A 16,819-nucleotide genomic window follows, 5' to 3' on the forward strand; every position below is an offset into this window, starting at 1 on the left:
AAGTGATGTGTCAGTGAGGACAAGGCTGCATGTCACAGGGGCAGTGACATGATGTGAGGAGGGGAATGGAGGCAATAGTAAGCCACAGGCTGAGAGTTATATAGTGGGAGGAGCAGGGACTCCAGCAGCACAGAGTATATCAGGAGATAAGTGATGTGTCAGTGAGGACAGAGCTGCATGTGACAGGGGCAGTGACATGATGTGAGGAGGGGAATGGAGGCAGCAGAAAGCCACAGACTGAGAGTTATATAGTGGGAGGAGCAGGGTCCCCAGCAGCACAGAGTATATCAGGAGATGAGCGATGTGTCAGTGAAGACAGAGCTGCATGTGACAGGGGCAGTGACATGATGTGAGGAGGGGAATGGAGGCAGCAGGAAGCCACAGACTGAGAGTTATATAGTGGGAGGAGCTGGGTCCCCAGCAGCACAGAGTATATCAGGAGATGAGTGATGTTTCAGTGAGGACAGAGCTGCATGTGACAGGGGCAGTGACATGGGTACTTGTTTCCTATCTGGGCGCCCGCTACGTTAATTGCGCACCATGCTATTCTCCGTATAAAAATCGGATCGCATCGCATCGGATACCACAAATGCACATACACGATATTGAACGACGCGATGCGATGCGATCCGATTTCGTTCCCGCTTTTATGGTTGGCCCATAGGATGGCCCATCAGTAACACTACTGTATTTATTTACCCTTGAAAGCCCTCCCCTTGTCACATCTGCACAGAAACACAGTATTGACGTCAACCCGAAGCGTGGCGAGCGGCGGCGGTACGCGTCCTCCGACTTTTTCATACCCCCACTATCCACGTCGGCGTGGAGTTGAGAATAGAATAGTGTGGCGAGCCACCGTGCCCGAAGCGTGGCGAGGGGACGCGGATACTTCACAGGTATCCGTGTCCCCTCGCGGGCTTCACAGGTATCCGCTGCGCTCGCCACGCTTCGGGCTCGGTGGCTCGCCACACTATTCTATTCTCAACTCCACGCCGACGTGGATAGTGGGGGTATGAAAAAGTCGGAGGACGCGTACCGCCGCCCCTCGCGGGGCTCGCTGCGCTCGCCACGCTTCGGGTTGACGTCAATACTGGGGTGGCGTTAACAATGGAGGCGCATTTTAAACCATCAGGGGGGGTTTCCTTTACAAATCGTGGGTTTGCGGGGTTATTACATTGAAATCAATGTAAAATCGGGTCTCAGGGACCATTTAACATTGATTCCAATGTAAAAATCAGGTTGATCGCGTCACCGCATGCGATACGATCCGATTTAAAATGAAATCGGATCGGATAGCATCGTATGCCATCGTACATCATCGAGTACCGAATCCGATGCGATGCGATCCGATTTCATTACGGTGCCGTACGTAGAAAACCTGGGCGCCCAGATAGGAAACAAGTACCGTGACATGATGTGAGGAGGGGAATGGAGGCAGCAGGAAGCCACAGACTGAGAGTTATATAGTGGGAGGAGCTGGGTCCCCAGCAGCACAGAGTATATCAGGAGATGAGTGATGTGTCAGTGAGGACAGGGCTGCATGTGATAGGGGCAGTGACATGATGTGAGGAGGGGAATGGAGGCAGTAGGAAGCCACAGACTGAGAGTTATATAGTGGGAGGAGCTGGGTCCCCAGCAGCACAGAGTATATCAGGAGATGAGTGATATGTCAGTGAGGAGACAGCTGCATGTACAGTAAGTGGGGCAGTGACATGATGTGAGGAGGGGAATGGAGGCAGCAGGAAGCCACAGACTGATAGTTATATAGTGGGAGGAGCAGAGTCCCCAGCAGCACAGAGTATATCAGGAGATAAGTGATGTGTCAGTGAGGACAAGGCTGCATGTGACAGGGGCAGTGACATGATGTGAGGAGGGGAATGGAGGCAGCAGAAAGCCACAGACTGAGAGTTATATAGTGGGAGGAGCAGGGTCCCCAGCAGCACAGAGTATATCAGGAGATAAGTGATGTGTCAGTGAGGACAAGGCTGCATGTGACAGGGGCAGTGACATGATGTGAGGAGGGGAATGGAGGCAGCAGAAAGCCACAGACTGAGAGTTATATAGTGGGAGGAGCAGGGTCCCCAGCAGCACAGAGTATATCAGGAGATGAGCGATGTGTCAGTGAAGACAGAGCTGCATGTGACAGGGGCAGTGACATGATGTGAGGAGGGGAATGGAGGCAGCAGGAAGCCACAGACTGAGAGTTATATAGTGGGAGGAGCTGGGTCCCCAGCAGCACAGAGTATATCAGGAGATGAGTGATGTGTCAGTGAGGACAGGGCTGCATGTGATAGGGGCAGTGACATGATGTGAGGAGGGGAATGGAGGCAGTAGGAAGCCACAGACTGAGAGTTATATAGTGGGAGGAGCTGGGTCCCCAGCAGCACAGAGTATATCAGGAGATGAGTGATATGTCAGTGAGGAGACAGCTGCATGTACAGTAAGTGGGGCAGTGACATGATGTGAGGAGGGGAATGGAGGCAGCAGGAAGCCACAGACTGATAGTTATATAGTGGGAGGAGCAGAGTCCCCAGCAGCACAGAGTATATCAGGAGATAAGTGATGTGTCAGTGAGGACAAGGCTGCATGTGACAGGGGCAGTGACATGATGTGAGGAGGGGAATGGAGGCAGCAGAAAGCCACAGACTGAGAGTTATATAGTGGGAGGAGCAGGGTCCCCAGCAGCACAGAGTATATCAGGAGATAAGTGATGTGTCAGTGAGGACAAGGCTGCATGTGACAGGGGCAGTGACATGATGTGAGGAGGGGAATGGAGGCAGCAGAAAGCCACAGACTGAGAGTTATATAGTGGGAGGAGCAGGGTCCCCAGCAGCACAGAGTATATCAGGAGATGAGCGATGTGTCAGTGAAGACAGAGCTGCATGTGACAGGGGCAGTGACATGATGTGAGGAGGGGAATGGAGGCAGCAGGAAGCCACAGACTGAGAGTTATATAGTGGGAGGAGCTGGGTCCCCAGCAGCACAGAGTATATCAGGAGATGAGTGATGTGTCAGTGAGGACAGAGCTGCATGTGACAGGGGCAGTGACATGGGTACTTGTTTCCTATCTGGGCGCCCGCTACGTTAATTGCGCACCATGCTATTCTCCGTATAAAAATCGGATCGCATCGCATCGGATACCACAAATGCACATACACGATATTGAACGACGCGATGCGATCCGATTTCGTTCCCGCTTTTATGGTTGGCCCATAGGATGGTCCATCAGTAACACTACTGTATTTATTTACCCTTGAAAGCCCTCCCCTTGTCACATCTGCACAGAAACACAGTATTGACGTCAACCCGAAGCGTGGCGAGCGGCGGCGGTACGCGTCCTCCGACTTTTTCATACCCCCACTATCCACGTCGGCGTGGAGTTGAGAATAGAATAGTGTGGCGAGCGCAGCGAGCCACCGTGCCCGAAGCGTGGCGAGCGCACGCGGATACTTCACAGGTATCCGTGTCCCCTCGCGGGCTTCACAGGTATCCGCTGCGCTCGCCGCGCTTCGGGCTCGGTGGCTCGCTGCGCTCGCCACACTATTCTATTCTCAACTCCACGGCGACGTGGATAGTGGGGGTATGAAAAAGTCGGAGGACGCGTACCGCCGCCCCTCGCCGGGCTCGCTGCGCTCGCCACGCTTCGGGTTGACGTCAATACTGGGGTGGTGTTAACAATGGAGGCGCATTTTAAACCATCAGGGGGGGTTTCCTTTACAAATCGTGGGTTTGCGGGGTTATTACATTGAAATCAATGTAAAATCGGGTCTCAGGGACCATTTAACATTGATTCCAATGTAAAAATCAGGTTGATCGCGTCACCGCATGCGATACGATCCGATTTAAAATGAAATCGGATCGGATAGCATCGTATGCCATCGTACATCATCGAGTACCGAATCCGATGCGATGCGATCCGATTTCATTACGGTGCCGTACGTAGAAAACCTGGGCGCCCAGATAGGAAACAAGTACCGTGACATGATGTGAGGAGGGGAATGGAGGCAGCAGGAAGCCACAGACTGAGAGTTATATAGTGGGAGGAGCTGGGTCCCCAGCAGCACAGAGTATATCAGGAGATGAGTGATGTGTCAGTGAGGACAGGGCTGCATGTGATAGGGGCAGTGACATGATGTGAGGAGGGGAATGGAGGCAGTAGGAAGCCACAGACTGAGAGTTATATAGTGGGAGGAGCTGGGTCCCCAGCAGCACAGAGTATATCAGGAGATGAGTGATATGTCAGTGAGGAGACAGCTGCATGTACAGTAAGTGGGGCAGTGACATGATGTAAGGAGGGGAAAAATGTAATTGTCACATTCCGATAAGTATACATGCTTATCCTAGCTGTCAAATGGTTCTTCGATTCTATAGAAAGAACCTTTAGTTTTATATTAAATTTAAAAACCTGGGCTAATTTCCAAAAAATTAAATGGTGGTCGACCAACTCAAAAATAGAAAAGAAAATTAAGCCATTCAGTTTATTCAGAAACCGGTTCCCCATGGCGAAAATAAGCTGGTCCCCATTCCCCGCGGATGCACTTTAGTTGGTTTCTGAAGATTTCAGGCAACTGTCACCAAACTTATAACAAACACTCAGTAAAGAGCGGCAGATGTACTAAGGCTTGGATAGTGATAAATGGAGAGAGATAAAGTACCAACCAATAAACCCCTAACTGCCATAACTGGGTTTGAAAAATGACATTTATGAGCATATTGGCTTGTACTTTATCGCTCCCTCTACTTTATCACTTTCCAAGGTTTGGTAATGAGAAGAGCCTCTCCATACCTTCAGCATCTGAGCACCCTTTGCAGGACTTTGCCTCTCTCTTGTCATCTGTGGGCGAGATGTCCTCCGGAGGCCAACGCAATTCTCCGCTCTCCACGTCCCCAGATTCAGTGGGCTCCACCACTATTGACGGTAACCGCTTGGTCAGCTTGGGGTGCTTGTCATGGGAGTCTGGGAAGATCTAGGGTGAGATGCAATTGATTACTGTATATCTGGGTGTCCTTATGACGTAGTATATGGAACCCAATGTACTACTGGTGATAGTTTATATGTAAATGACTCTTAATTGGTGAGTTTATTCACTGATCTGTAGACTTACCCAGCTCCGCTGGCATTGCAAAGGGCAGCTCTTTTCGCAAGAGTTGTCCTTTGCAATGCTCATACATGTGCGATTATTATCATTGCGATGTTTGGCGGAATATATTCCGCACTTTTAATACATATTGCTCAGGTCATTGACCAATTCAGCCATGAATGGCATGATCATAGATAAAGTTTCCCCATAATGATAGTGTAGACAAAGAGCCTGATTCAGACCCTTGATAAGGCTGCAATTTTTGCAGATGGAATAAAACCATGCTAAGCTGCAGGTGGGGCAGATGTAACAGGTGCAGAGAGAGTTAGATTTGGGTGAGTTATTTTATTTCTGTGCAGGGTAAATGCTGGCTGCGTTATTCTTTAAACTGCAATTTAGATTTAGGTTTAAACACACCCCACCCAAATTTAACTCTCTCTGCACATGTTACATCTGCCCCACCTGCAGCGCAGCATGGTTTTGTCCATCTGCAAAAATTGCAGCCTTGTCGTTACAATGAAAGCAAGGTCAGTACAAACAAGCGACGTACTTGAACAGAGAGTCCCTCTGCCCCCGACGTGGCACTTAGTGTGAATTCTTCCATCGCCGGTTCACAAGTGTTCATCACTTCTGTCATTCTGCAAAACAATACAAAGATGTTATCGCACCCAGAAGTCAATAGGTGCAAAGGACCATGAAAACAATGAGGAATTGTGCCAAATGGCTGATACCACCTGACGTCGTACTTGTCCTTCTGAAGGTCATTACTTCTTGTGGTAAATTTCGGGACTGAATTTATAAGCTGGTTAGTTTTGGCGTTTCCCTCATTACCGCTCATGTAAAGCTAATGTCAACGTACTGAAACCTTTAATGAGTTATACGCTGTTGCTGAAGGAACACATTGAGATGCCGTCTATACTAGCCAACTGCCGCCTGAAATAAACCTTCAATCGGATGAGGTGTGTCAGGTAACCCCCAAAAATTGCCAATAATATTTAAATAATACTCTAATCAATAAAGACACTAATGCTGCTTTCAGACCGCAAAATTGGCTTTGACCAGGTATTTTAAAACGTTTCTAAAAACGGGTCTGCCAGGTAAAACACCTTTCACACCGCATGTCTTTAAACGGTATTTCAATGCAGTTTTTGTTCCTTCACAACACTGAACCCATTTTAACCCATAGAAAACAGTGGATGAAAAAAAACGGGTCTGAAACGGGTAGGACCCTGCTTTACTACCATTTAGAAATACCAGTTCAATAGAACCGGTAAATTCACTCTGCACCTTTCAGACTGCACAAATTACCGTTTTAAAACGGTAAAAAAATGGCAAAATAACGGGTAAAAAGTGCAGTCTGAAAGGGGTATAAGACACAGATTTGGCGGAGAAACTGTTAGCTAATTTATTAAATGACATAAACTTTCCAGCCTAGTGCTGACACACTTGTTTTCAAGAACAACATGGTGTAAAGCTTTTGAAATGAGGACAAACGCTTTTGGCTAGTTACTTAAGTGTGATTAGTTGATTCTAGAAAAGGGGAGTGGTAGTAGAAGGTTTAGGGAAAATTCTGGAATTATACAGCCACTTTCCCGCTTGTTGTTACCCGCCCTCCTGCCCTATTGGTTATTTAGTCTTTTCTTGTGTGTTGTGTCAGCTGTTATAGTGGCCGGTTTCAGAATGTTTTTTGGTTATTTGTGTGATCGATATTGTTTCCTGAGGGACAGCTCCGTTGAAGAAAGTGGCAAGGCATGGGAACAGTTTTTCGTTTGGGCGGGCCTCTCTGGTCCAGGTAAGCCCTCACACCACTTTAGTTTAGTTTAGTTGAGACCACTCAAGCTGAGATGAGTCAGGCCTCTTTTGATTTATTTTTAGTTGGGGTGATAAACTCTACCCTAGCGAGTTGAGTTACGGTCAAGGGTAGTGGCAGAAGGTCGATCCTTGGCTATCAGGGCAGATGGCCCTTTGCTGATTTTATTTTATTCTTATTTATAAACGGTATGTTTGATCAGCGTTAACTCAAAAAGGCCTCCCTCCTAATAATAAAAAGCTGACCCCTTTCATGCCAATTCAGTTGTCCGAATCATTATTTTAGATAAGTTGGCATGAATGAAGTGTGGATGCATCTGGCTGTGTAAGGTTTATGGCCAGAATCAGTCAATTCTGCGATGCCCAAGGAGGCATTGAAGGCAGATATCTCACTGAGTGCAAACGCAACCATAAAACTGTTTTATACAACAAAAGGTATCCACTCACTCTTTACCTTGACTACTCACCAGTTTGGAAGATGATACTGTCCCCTGTTGGGGTGGTATAGCCAGGGCCGGCAACAGAAATCTTGAGGCCCCATACACTGATATCTCGTGGCCCCCCTACCCCCTCAAACGATATCGCTCCTTACCCATATGCTGGAACTTAAACTGGATGCCCTGTGACCTGCATCCTATAACGCTAACACGCTCCCTCACCCTGCGGTCTGATTTCTATCACACTGACACGCTCCCTTGTCTGCCGCTTGCGCTTTATCACACTGACACACTCCCTCACCCTGCGGTCTGAGTTCTATGACACTGACATGCTCCCTTGCCTGCCGCTTGCGCTCTATCACACTGACACACTCCCTCACCCTGCGGTCTGAGTCTCTCACCCTGCGGTCTGAGTCCCTCACCCTGCGGTCTGAGTTCTATCACACTGACATGCTCCCTCACCCTGCGGTCTTTGTTCTATCACACTGATGCACTCCCTTACCCTGTGGCCCACAGTAATGGCGCTTACACACGATGGCCACAGTATTGCTGCCTATGCACAATTCTCAGTAATGCTGCTTGTGCATAATGTCCAAAATAATGTCCCTTACCCATAACGAGCCTCACCACGATAGAGTTACCCACCTCTTAATGGTGTGCACTTACCCACCCTCGCCTGCCTGGGACACATTTACCCCCCCCCCCCCATACACGGCGATATGCTCGCTAGTGACCAGCTGATGAAAACGAGACACACTTCAGGGCTGGTTGCGGGAGCACACTCCTGGCGACCATCGCCCGGTACACACAGGGATATGGCCCTTCAGCGACCATATCCCGGGCAATATTGGCTAGAATGTAATTAATACCATAATAGCACTGATCAAATATTGTGGGTTCTTCTGTGCTCGTCATCCAAACCAGAGATAAATCTCATCTAAATTATCAGGCAAAAGTATACAATAGTTTGCATGTATCAATAAAATTGCACAAAGAAGTCTATTTATTCAGCGGCGTCACTTCCCGGAGTGTTTAAGCCCAACATTTAGCAAAACACGGGATCATTTGCTATTAAATGCATTGTCCTTTTAAATTTCTGGTTAAAATAAGCAAGGAAGTGGCTCTGCAATTAGGGTCTGATTCATGGTGGGAAGGAATTGTGCAGTCACTTTAACATTGAAAGGCAACAAGAGGCATCTGTAAAAGAGAGACGCCTCCTTTTAACATTTGCCACAGCCGAATGCAGCATCTGAGAACTCAGCCTTGGATCACCACTGTGACCATCAATTACAGTTACAGGCACCAGCCAGCCTCTGTAAAGCTATAGCCCTAACAGTATACAGATATGTCCACATACATCTATCCTCCATGCAACACAGCTTCTTTTCTGCAACTTTTTCGAAAATTGCATCTTATTTGCAGAACGGGACGAATAGCATGCACAAGCAGCTTCTGCTGTGTAAAATGATGTTCAGTGTGTGCATATACTGTAGGCATGCTGCATATCATTTTACTCAGCAGAAGCTGTGAGCGAGTCCTATATGCTCAATATTGCAAATAAAACTCTTATGTAATGGGAAAAGTTGTAAAAAAGACGCCCAGTACTATGATGGCATGACGAGAAGGGCTGTGAACGCCAAAGCAAAAACACATGTCAAACGTTTCACGTGTTGACCTTTTCCTTGTTGACCAATTGCTTGTGTTGACCTTTTTCCAGTGTCGACATCATGCATGTCGACCTCTTGGGGCAGACCTGTTGATTGTCGACCTAGACATATTCTGTGAGCTAAACCACACCCGGGGGAAACATGAAAAAGTGAGCCGGTGGAGAAGTTGCCCCCAGCAGCCAATCAGCATTGAGGTAACAATTCTCATGTGCATTCTATAAAATTATAGGAAGAAGCTAATTGGTTGTCTTGGGCAACTTCTCTACTGGCTCTACTCTTATCACTGCTTCATACATCTCCCCCAAAGTACCAGCCAATCATTCAACTGCCATGGGGTGTGAGTCATTGGGTCGACCACAGAGGGTCAACATTCCATGGCTAAAAACGTCAAACAGACATTTAAATTCTATGTAGTCCACCAAACCTAACCAAGGGGAGAATGTAGCTGGTGGTTTTATACGTTGCAACTAAAAACAAGATTGCTAGAAATGACTCCAATATTAATGCTTACAGAGAATGTTCCGTTATAGTTGCTGCAATAGATCTGGGCTTCGGATTTGTGAGCGCTCTCCTTTAAGACAGAGCTGCTGCATTAAGTGTACATTCCTCCTGATTATTTTAGAATGTATATAGGTCAACGCAGAAGTTCTACAACTGGCACAGACTGGAAGCTGGTGCTTGTGACACTATATCATTCCTCACTCCTCTTATGACTAATTTAGATTCCGTCTCAGCCAATTAGATCTCATTTGGTATAGTTGCTCCCCGCTCGGAAAAAACAGCTGATCATCTGTTGGTTCGGCGCGCCAGATGTATATCTGACAACAGCTTCCCAGCAGACGAGCGCACGTCCAAATGTCATTTATAGGTTTAGAAATGTGTAGCCGGTTGGTTTTAGAGAGGAAGAGAAGCTGTTTTAAAATGTGCTGAAGGGTATTAAAAATATATATATATATATATATATATATATATATATATATATATATATATATATATAGCCTGAAAACTGTACTCGCCACAAAAATAAAAAATATGACACGTCAGGTGTGCAGATGAAATAATGTATAATTCAGGAGCCAGTCAGTCAGATCCAGAAACCAGCGGAATCTTTTCAAAAGCCAAGGAAGATACATTTTGGCATTGACGGGCACAGTATCCGAGCTTAACTTAGTTGTGTTGGGGTCTGGACAAATATTAGGTTGTTGGGACCATAGGTAGTGATTTATGTTTTTTTCTGGTGGGTGCTCAAGCCAAAACTATAGGGGAGTGGCTTCATTGGGAAGGGGCGTGGCCACACAATAATATCAATTTGTATTATGCAGGACAGTCTCCAATATTCAAATTACAGCAGCAGAGTCCCCCTTTTTACACATTACGGCCAAATACATTAATGTTTAATGCCCCCACAGTGCCAAGTACATAAATGCCCCCACAGTGCCAAATACATAAATGCCCCCACAGTGCAGGTACATAAATGCCCCCACAGTGCAGGTACATAAATGCCCCCACAGTGCCAAATACATAAATACATAAATGCCCACACAGTGCAGGTACATAAATGCCCCCATAGTGAAGGTACATAACTGCCCTCACAGTACCTGTGCCGGCGTCGATGGAGGGGGAGCGTGGTGGGACATGGGTGGGTGGGCCACTGCTGAGCTACTCAGTCAGTGTGCGCTATGCGGTGCCAGCATCTGATGTCAGACGCCAGCACCGCAGAGCACACACAGGCTGACCCGCCCCATGTCCACGTATTACTCTGCGGACTGAATACACTCTTCCCGCCGTCCCGGCATACTGTTTCCCAGGCGGCGGGTCCGGCAATGAGGGTGCGGCAAATGAGCAAGTTAATACGGCGGCTCAGCAGAGGGACTCAGGGCTGTGGGTGCTCATTAATTTCCATTAGTACCCACAGAATTGGCGCCTATGGTTGGGATGCAGTCAGCACTCAGATGTACCAAAGCCGGAATCCCAACAGCCAACGACTGGAGCTGAAACAATGAACTCGTCAAGATGCTGACGTCGGATTATTGACAGTTGGCCTGGGGTATTGTGCGGCTGGGGATTGAGGGTTAGGTTTAGGCACTAGTTAAAGTTAGGGTTAGGCTGCGGAAAGGGGATGGTTAGGATTAGGCTGCAGGGGGGGCAGTAGTGTAGCTACATATTTGGCAGACCCTGTGATGGCTTGGGGGAGCAGCGCCAGCAGGTCTGAGGTGGGCGAGGCTGGCTGAACTGACAGGCGACCCAGTCAGCAGTGAGCGCTGGGCTGGTCCCGCCCTGTACATATCTAATGAGCGGGGACCCAGTGCAGTACATATTTAATGAGCGGGTCCCCTCTCCGTGCATATGTAATGAGCGCTCATTACATATGCATGAGGTGGGGACCCGCTCATTAATTATGCATTGCGCTGGGTCCCCGCTCATTAGATATGCACAGAGTGGGGAAAGGGTCAAGGTTAGGCTGCTAGAGGGGGCGGGGTAGGTAGTGCAGGCAGAGGGTAAGTATAATTACATTCAAAAGTTACCTGCACCACAACTAACGTTCTCAATCTTAAGCCCCGTACACACTAGGTGATTCTGACCGCAGACTACATAGTTAACGATATCGGCCGCAGGTGGCCGATTATAAGATATCAATCAGAAAGTCCTTTGTGAGTGATATCTTATACAATATCCTCTAGTGTGTATGGGGCTTTAAACTCCAACACACTAAAGAGGCAACGAACAGAGAAACACCTCATGGTTTATTCTCCTTCATGTTTATTTCAGTTTAAAAGCTTCGATCCTATTGAGATGTTTCTCATTGAACTTTGTATATTTTAATATGTTTAATATGTTTAGTCTATCTACAAAAATTCAGAAGTAATAGGAATAATAAGCTGTAAAAATTGTTTTTATGACAACAGGTAAAATTAACCTTGGATTGTAAAAGAACATGGATAATCAAGGTTCCCTATATATAGCTATTTTTGGTACTTGTTTCCTAGCACGGCCACAACGATCATGATCGTGGGCATCGTGAGTAAAAATCGGGGGCATCGCGATTTCCCATAGGGAACAATGTTAAATGCCTCAATTTACCCGCGATGCCCCCGATTTCATATAGGAAACAATGTTAAATGGCTCAATTTACCCAAATCATCATAGGGAACAATGGTAAATGGGCCAGAAACCCCCCAAAACACCCCTGAACAGTGAAATGTCCCCCCAAAAGTAGTTTACGCCACCCCACGATCAACGCGAACCCAAAGCGTGGCGAGGGGCGGCGGTACGCGTCCTCCGACCTTTTCATACCCCCACTATCCACGTCGGCGTGGAGTTGAGAATAGAATAGTGTGGCGAGCGCAGCGAGCCACCGAGCCCGAAGCGTGGCGAGCCCCGCGAGGGGACGCGGATACCTTCACAGGTAAACGCGTCCCTTCGCGGGCTTCACAGGTATCCGCCGCGCTCGCCACGCTTCGGGCTCGGTGGCTCGCCACACTATTCTATTCTCAACTCCACGCCGACGTGGATAGTGGGGGTATGAAAAGGTCGGAGGACACGTACCTTTTGTGGGGACATTTCACTGTTCAGGGGTGTTTTGGGGGGGTTTCTGGCCCATTTACCATTGTTCCCTATGATGATTTGGTGAAATTGAGGCATTTAACATTTTTTGCAGTATTAATATAAAAAGCAGGATTATTAGTATTTTTTCTTAAATAAATAAATACATTTTTAAGAAATGTTTTAATTTCTTTTTTGGGGGAAAGGGAGGGGGGGGGTTGCCGCCCTGACCTCTTTTTACAGACAGGGGAAGCAGCAAGGACCCTGTTGCTAATACATGATTTTCTTTACATATAAAAGGCGAACCACTCCTCACCTCTATGAGATGAAGTACTGCTCATAATTACCAACTTTTGAAAACTAGTTTCAGGGAGATTATAGTTGGAAATAGAATCTTGCAAAGCGCCCCATTGAGGGTGCGTGTCATGCGAGGGTGCGAGGCATGACGCTGTGCCGCTGGGGGCCCGGACTGTAGGTCAGTCCCGGGTCCCAAAATTTCTAGTGGCGGCCCTGAATGTAGATGACCCCAAAGCAGTTAGTAAGAGCTACTATACTTGGTAAAGTGCTGGGAAATGGTGCTGATGATTCACTGTAAATGTATCTGTCTCTCATTCCTTTTTTCCCAAAACAGTGTAATTTGGGCTAGGTGACATGAGGGAAATTGGTAGACTAATGAGGGAGAGGGGAAGATTGCTGCTATGTCAGGGAGTTTCCTGCAGAATGCAGGATGGGAGGTAACTATGATGTAACAGGGTAATGTGGGCTAGGTGACATGAGGGAGATTGCTAGACTAATGATGGAGAGAGGGAGATTGCTGCTCTGTCAGGGAGTCTCTTGCAGAATGCAGGAGGGGAGGTAACTATGATGTAACAGTGTAATATGGGCTAGGTGATAGACTAATGATGGAGAGAGGGAGATTGCTGCTATGTCAGGGAGTCTCCTGCAGAATGCAGGAGGGGAGGTAACTATGATGTAACAGTGTAATGTGGGATAGGTGACATGAGGGAGATTGGTAGACTAATGAGGGAGAGAGGGAGATTGCTGCTATGTCAGGGACTCTCCTGCAGAATGCACTGCTCAAAGCGAAAGTAAAAACGGTCACAGCTCAAAGTGAAAGTAAATTGCAGAAGCTGTCATTTTGACGGGCTTTTAACTAGTTGATAAGTAAATCCATAAAATAATAAAGTTAGTTTTTACTGTGCCTTTTCCTGGGGGCTCTCCAAACCCAGCTGCTGAGTGACCCCAGTTCCAACCACTGCTGAGCGCATGCACTTTGTAGTACGCTTGGTGAAATATAGCCGCACTTGTGCAAATAAAGAAGTGTGGGTCCAAATTATTTCCAGTTTTGTACAAAAGCAGTGAAGCTGAAAGAAGGGGTGTGGATCATATTGTCGACAGCATTTAGGTCGACACCGTTGGGTCGACTGGTGTCTAGGTCGACAGGTGTCTAGGTCGACATGGGTGAAGGTCGACAGTGTCAAGGTCGACATGGGTTTATGTCGACACAGCGTTAGGTCGACATGTTTTTTTTTTTTACTGGTTTTTGATCTGAATGTCAACACAGTCGACATGGACACAGTTGGAAGTCAACCGCAGCCCCTCGCACCGCTCGCTACGCTTGCAATGATTCGGGCACACTATTTTATGCTCCCACCACGCCCAAATGGATGGTAGGGCATGAAATACTGTTGGCTCAAAAGCAGTAAAAAACAAAACATGTTGACCTTCCAACCTAACCCATGTCGACCTAACGCTGTGTCAACATAAATCCATGTTGACCTTGTCCCCTGTCGACCTTCACCCATGTCGACCTAGACACCTGTAGACCCAATGGTGTCGACTTAATGACTGTCGACCTAAATGCTGTCGACAATACGACCCTATCCCGCTTGAACACGAGCGTGCAGTGGCTATAAAAATAGATCAAGTAAGTTCAGCAATGATCTCTCGCACTGGGGAAAGATCTTATTTGTTGCAGCATATATACCTCTGACACTCTTGTACTGTATATTACACTGCTTCAAGTAATGTCCATCATTGCGAGGACTCCCTGTTCTCTAACACAGTCTGTCAGGAATATGACATCCCACACAGAACACATGTCCTTACAGAGATTCACAGACGACAATAAGGAATCTTATGCGCCCTGAGATGATTGATTGGTGTATAGGGATTCCTTCTACCCATCCCAGGTAACAGGTTCCAATTTCCAGAAACCAACCTGGTTTTGGCTTAAAACAAATCGGCATTGTAAATTTAGCGTCTATGTCATCTTTGCCTACCTGATGGCAATCTTACATTGCCAGGGAAGGCCAGGAACAGAGCATTTTACCCCTGAAGTAGAGGGTCAGGTAACCAACCCTGTTCTATGTCAAAAATATAATTTAAGGAACTTGGAACCTATACCAACAAAGGCCTTGCCACCACCAATGTCCTAGACTGTTACAAAAGGGGCAGTGTAAGAGACTTTCCAGTTTCTCTGTGGCCCCTCCTCTCTTGCAGCGCAGTAATAAGTAAATGCTGGCACTGTGCATGTGCAAGTCTCTGGGGGGGATACATATGGCTGACTGGCAGTGGGGATGTTGGCGGTCAGAATACCGGTGCTGGCATCCAGTGGCAGCACCATAGGAGGTTCAAAATTCAAATAGGGGGAGTCACTCCACTGCCACCAACTGCCATTCCAAACGGACTCACTGGAACTCCCCTATTGAACGCATGTATTGCAGATCTCCTCACAGAACCCCAAGTGAAATAATTAGCTCCACCTGTGGATCTTTTAAAATGTGTCAGTGAGTAATGAGTGCACCTGGGCACCTGCCGGGTGGCCTGGAAAATGGGAACTGTGTGGGGTTCTGAGGACAGAGTTTGAGAAACCCTGATTTAGTACAACTGGCCCAAGACTTAAAAAAATAAAAAACGAAAAAAAAAACCCAATGAAATCAAATGTAAAACAGATTAAGGTCTCAATCCAAATGCGTATAGTACAGCGTAAATGCAAGTGGGTATACAGATATAGGCTATGGGAGCCAAGTTGGCTGGCGGCTGTGAATATATGATTATAGTTCTGTGCAGCATCAGACATCTCTGCATTATCATACAGTGTTTCCACTATTACACAGGAGCTTCCTTTATCCTGCGGAAGGTGTGGGCTGTGCATTCTGATCCTTTGTCACAATAATTATGGTCTCATATCAGATGGATCCATCAGTCAAAATCAGATTCTGCAGCAGAGAGATGAGTCTCTGCTGCTGGAGGTAACGCAGAACCTGATATTATTCAGGGTACCCAGAAACGGACAGCACAGGGTTAAGTGGGATATTAATCTTAACCCCGTATGGAAAAGCCAAGTGTGCATTTACCATAAGTAGGAGATATAAGTACAAGAGTGCGGCTGTTTTCTCTGTGTATAAACTAGTGTTATTTCTAGAACCCTGCATCTTCCACAGCTTGACCAGTTCCTCTTTCCTGTCTGGGGTGTCACTCTCTACTGTGGTGCTTCTAGCCAAGTGTGGTCTGTACTTCAGCACTGATATGCAGACCAGACTGTGCTAGATGCACCCCAGACTGTGCTAGATGCACCCCCAGACCACCAATAGAAGCTGCTACAGGCGACTCAGAATAACACCCTTTGTGCCACTATGAGTACCATGTGGCATCATTTGCCAACATGTGCCACATTCCTCTGACCTGTATGTCCCATGCTAATAGCCTGCCCCATGCCAAGCAATGCTAATTTGAGATGCCCCCATGCCACTCTGTGTATCTTACACAGCACTGTTGCCCTGTTCTCTACCTACTCAGTTCCAGGCGAAGGCCATGTGCCACTCTGAACAGTCTACACATTTTGCAAACCAAGCTGAAGCTGCTGATATGTGTAAGCTTACAATGATCAGCATGTCTGTGAAAAAAAAATGTTTTGTCCATGCTCATAAACCCAAAGGGCATATAAGCTCTGTCTGCCACCTGTACATCAATAGACCTGAATTGGATCTCTCATATCCGGGCATTCAACAATCAGGCCAAACAGGATCATTTTGAATTCCAGGGGGCTCCAGGTTATACTCATGGATCCATAGGTGCAGGGAGTGCAGCTGCTATGGGGCCCAGAGCTGAGAGGGGCCACCTTCCCTGTCACAGTTACATGTATTATATACAGGGTGTAGCTACCATAGGTGCAGGGAGTGCAGCTGCTATGGTGCCCAGAGCTGAGAGGAGTCACCTTCCCTGTCACAGTTACATGTGTTATATACAGGGGTGTAGCTACCATAGGTGCAGGGGGTGC

The 16,819-nt window shown here is 47.2% G+C and overlaps 1 protein-coding gene across 3 annotated transcripts in view; it reads right to left on the minus strand.

Moving 5' to 3' along the window:
* LBHD2 (LBH domain containing 2) overlaps positions 1-16,819 on the minus strand; it is a 46,081-nt gene that overhangs the window by 12,401 nt on the left and 16,861 nt on the right. For all 3 annotated transcript variants that reach the window (XM_083165898.1, XM_083165900.1, XM_083165899.1), the window contains exons 2-3: positions 5,632-5,719; positions 4,787-4,967 (exon numbers count right to left, since the gene is read on the minus strand). In XM_083165898.1, coding sequence (XP_083022024.1) covers positions 4,787-4,967; positions 5,632-5,718 — 268 coding nt within the window. In that variant the 5' untranslated portion in view covers position 5,719. The remainder of the gene's footprint in view (positions 1-4,786; positions 4,968-5,631; positions 5,720-16,819) is intronic.

Source organism: Crinia signifera, chromosome 12 (genome assembly GCF_055691185.1).
Source record: "Crinia signifera chromosome 12, ASM5569118v1, whole genome shotgun sequence".
Lineage (NCBI taxonomy): Eukaryota > Metazoa > Chordata > Amphibia > Anura > Myobatrachidae > Crinia > Crinia signifera.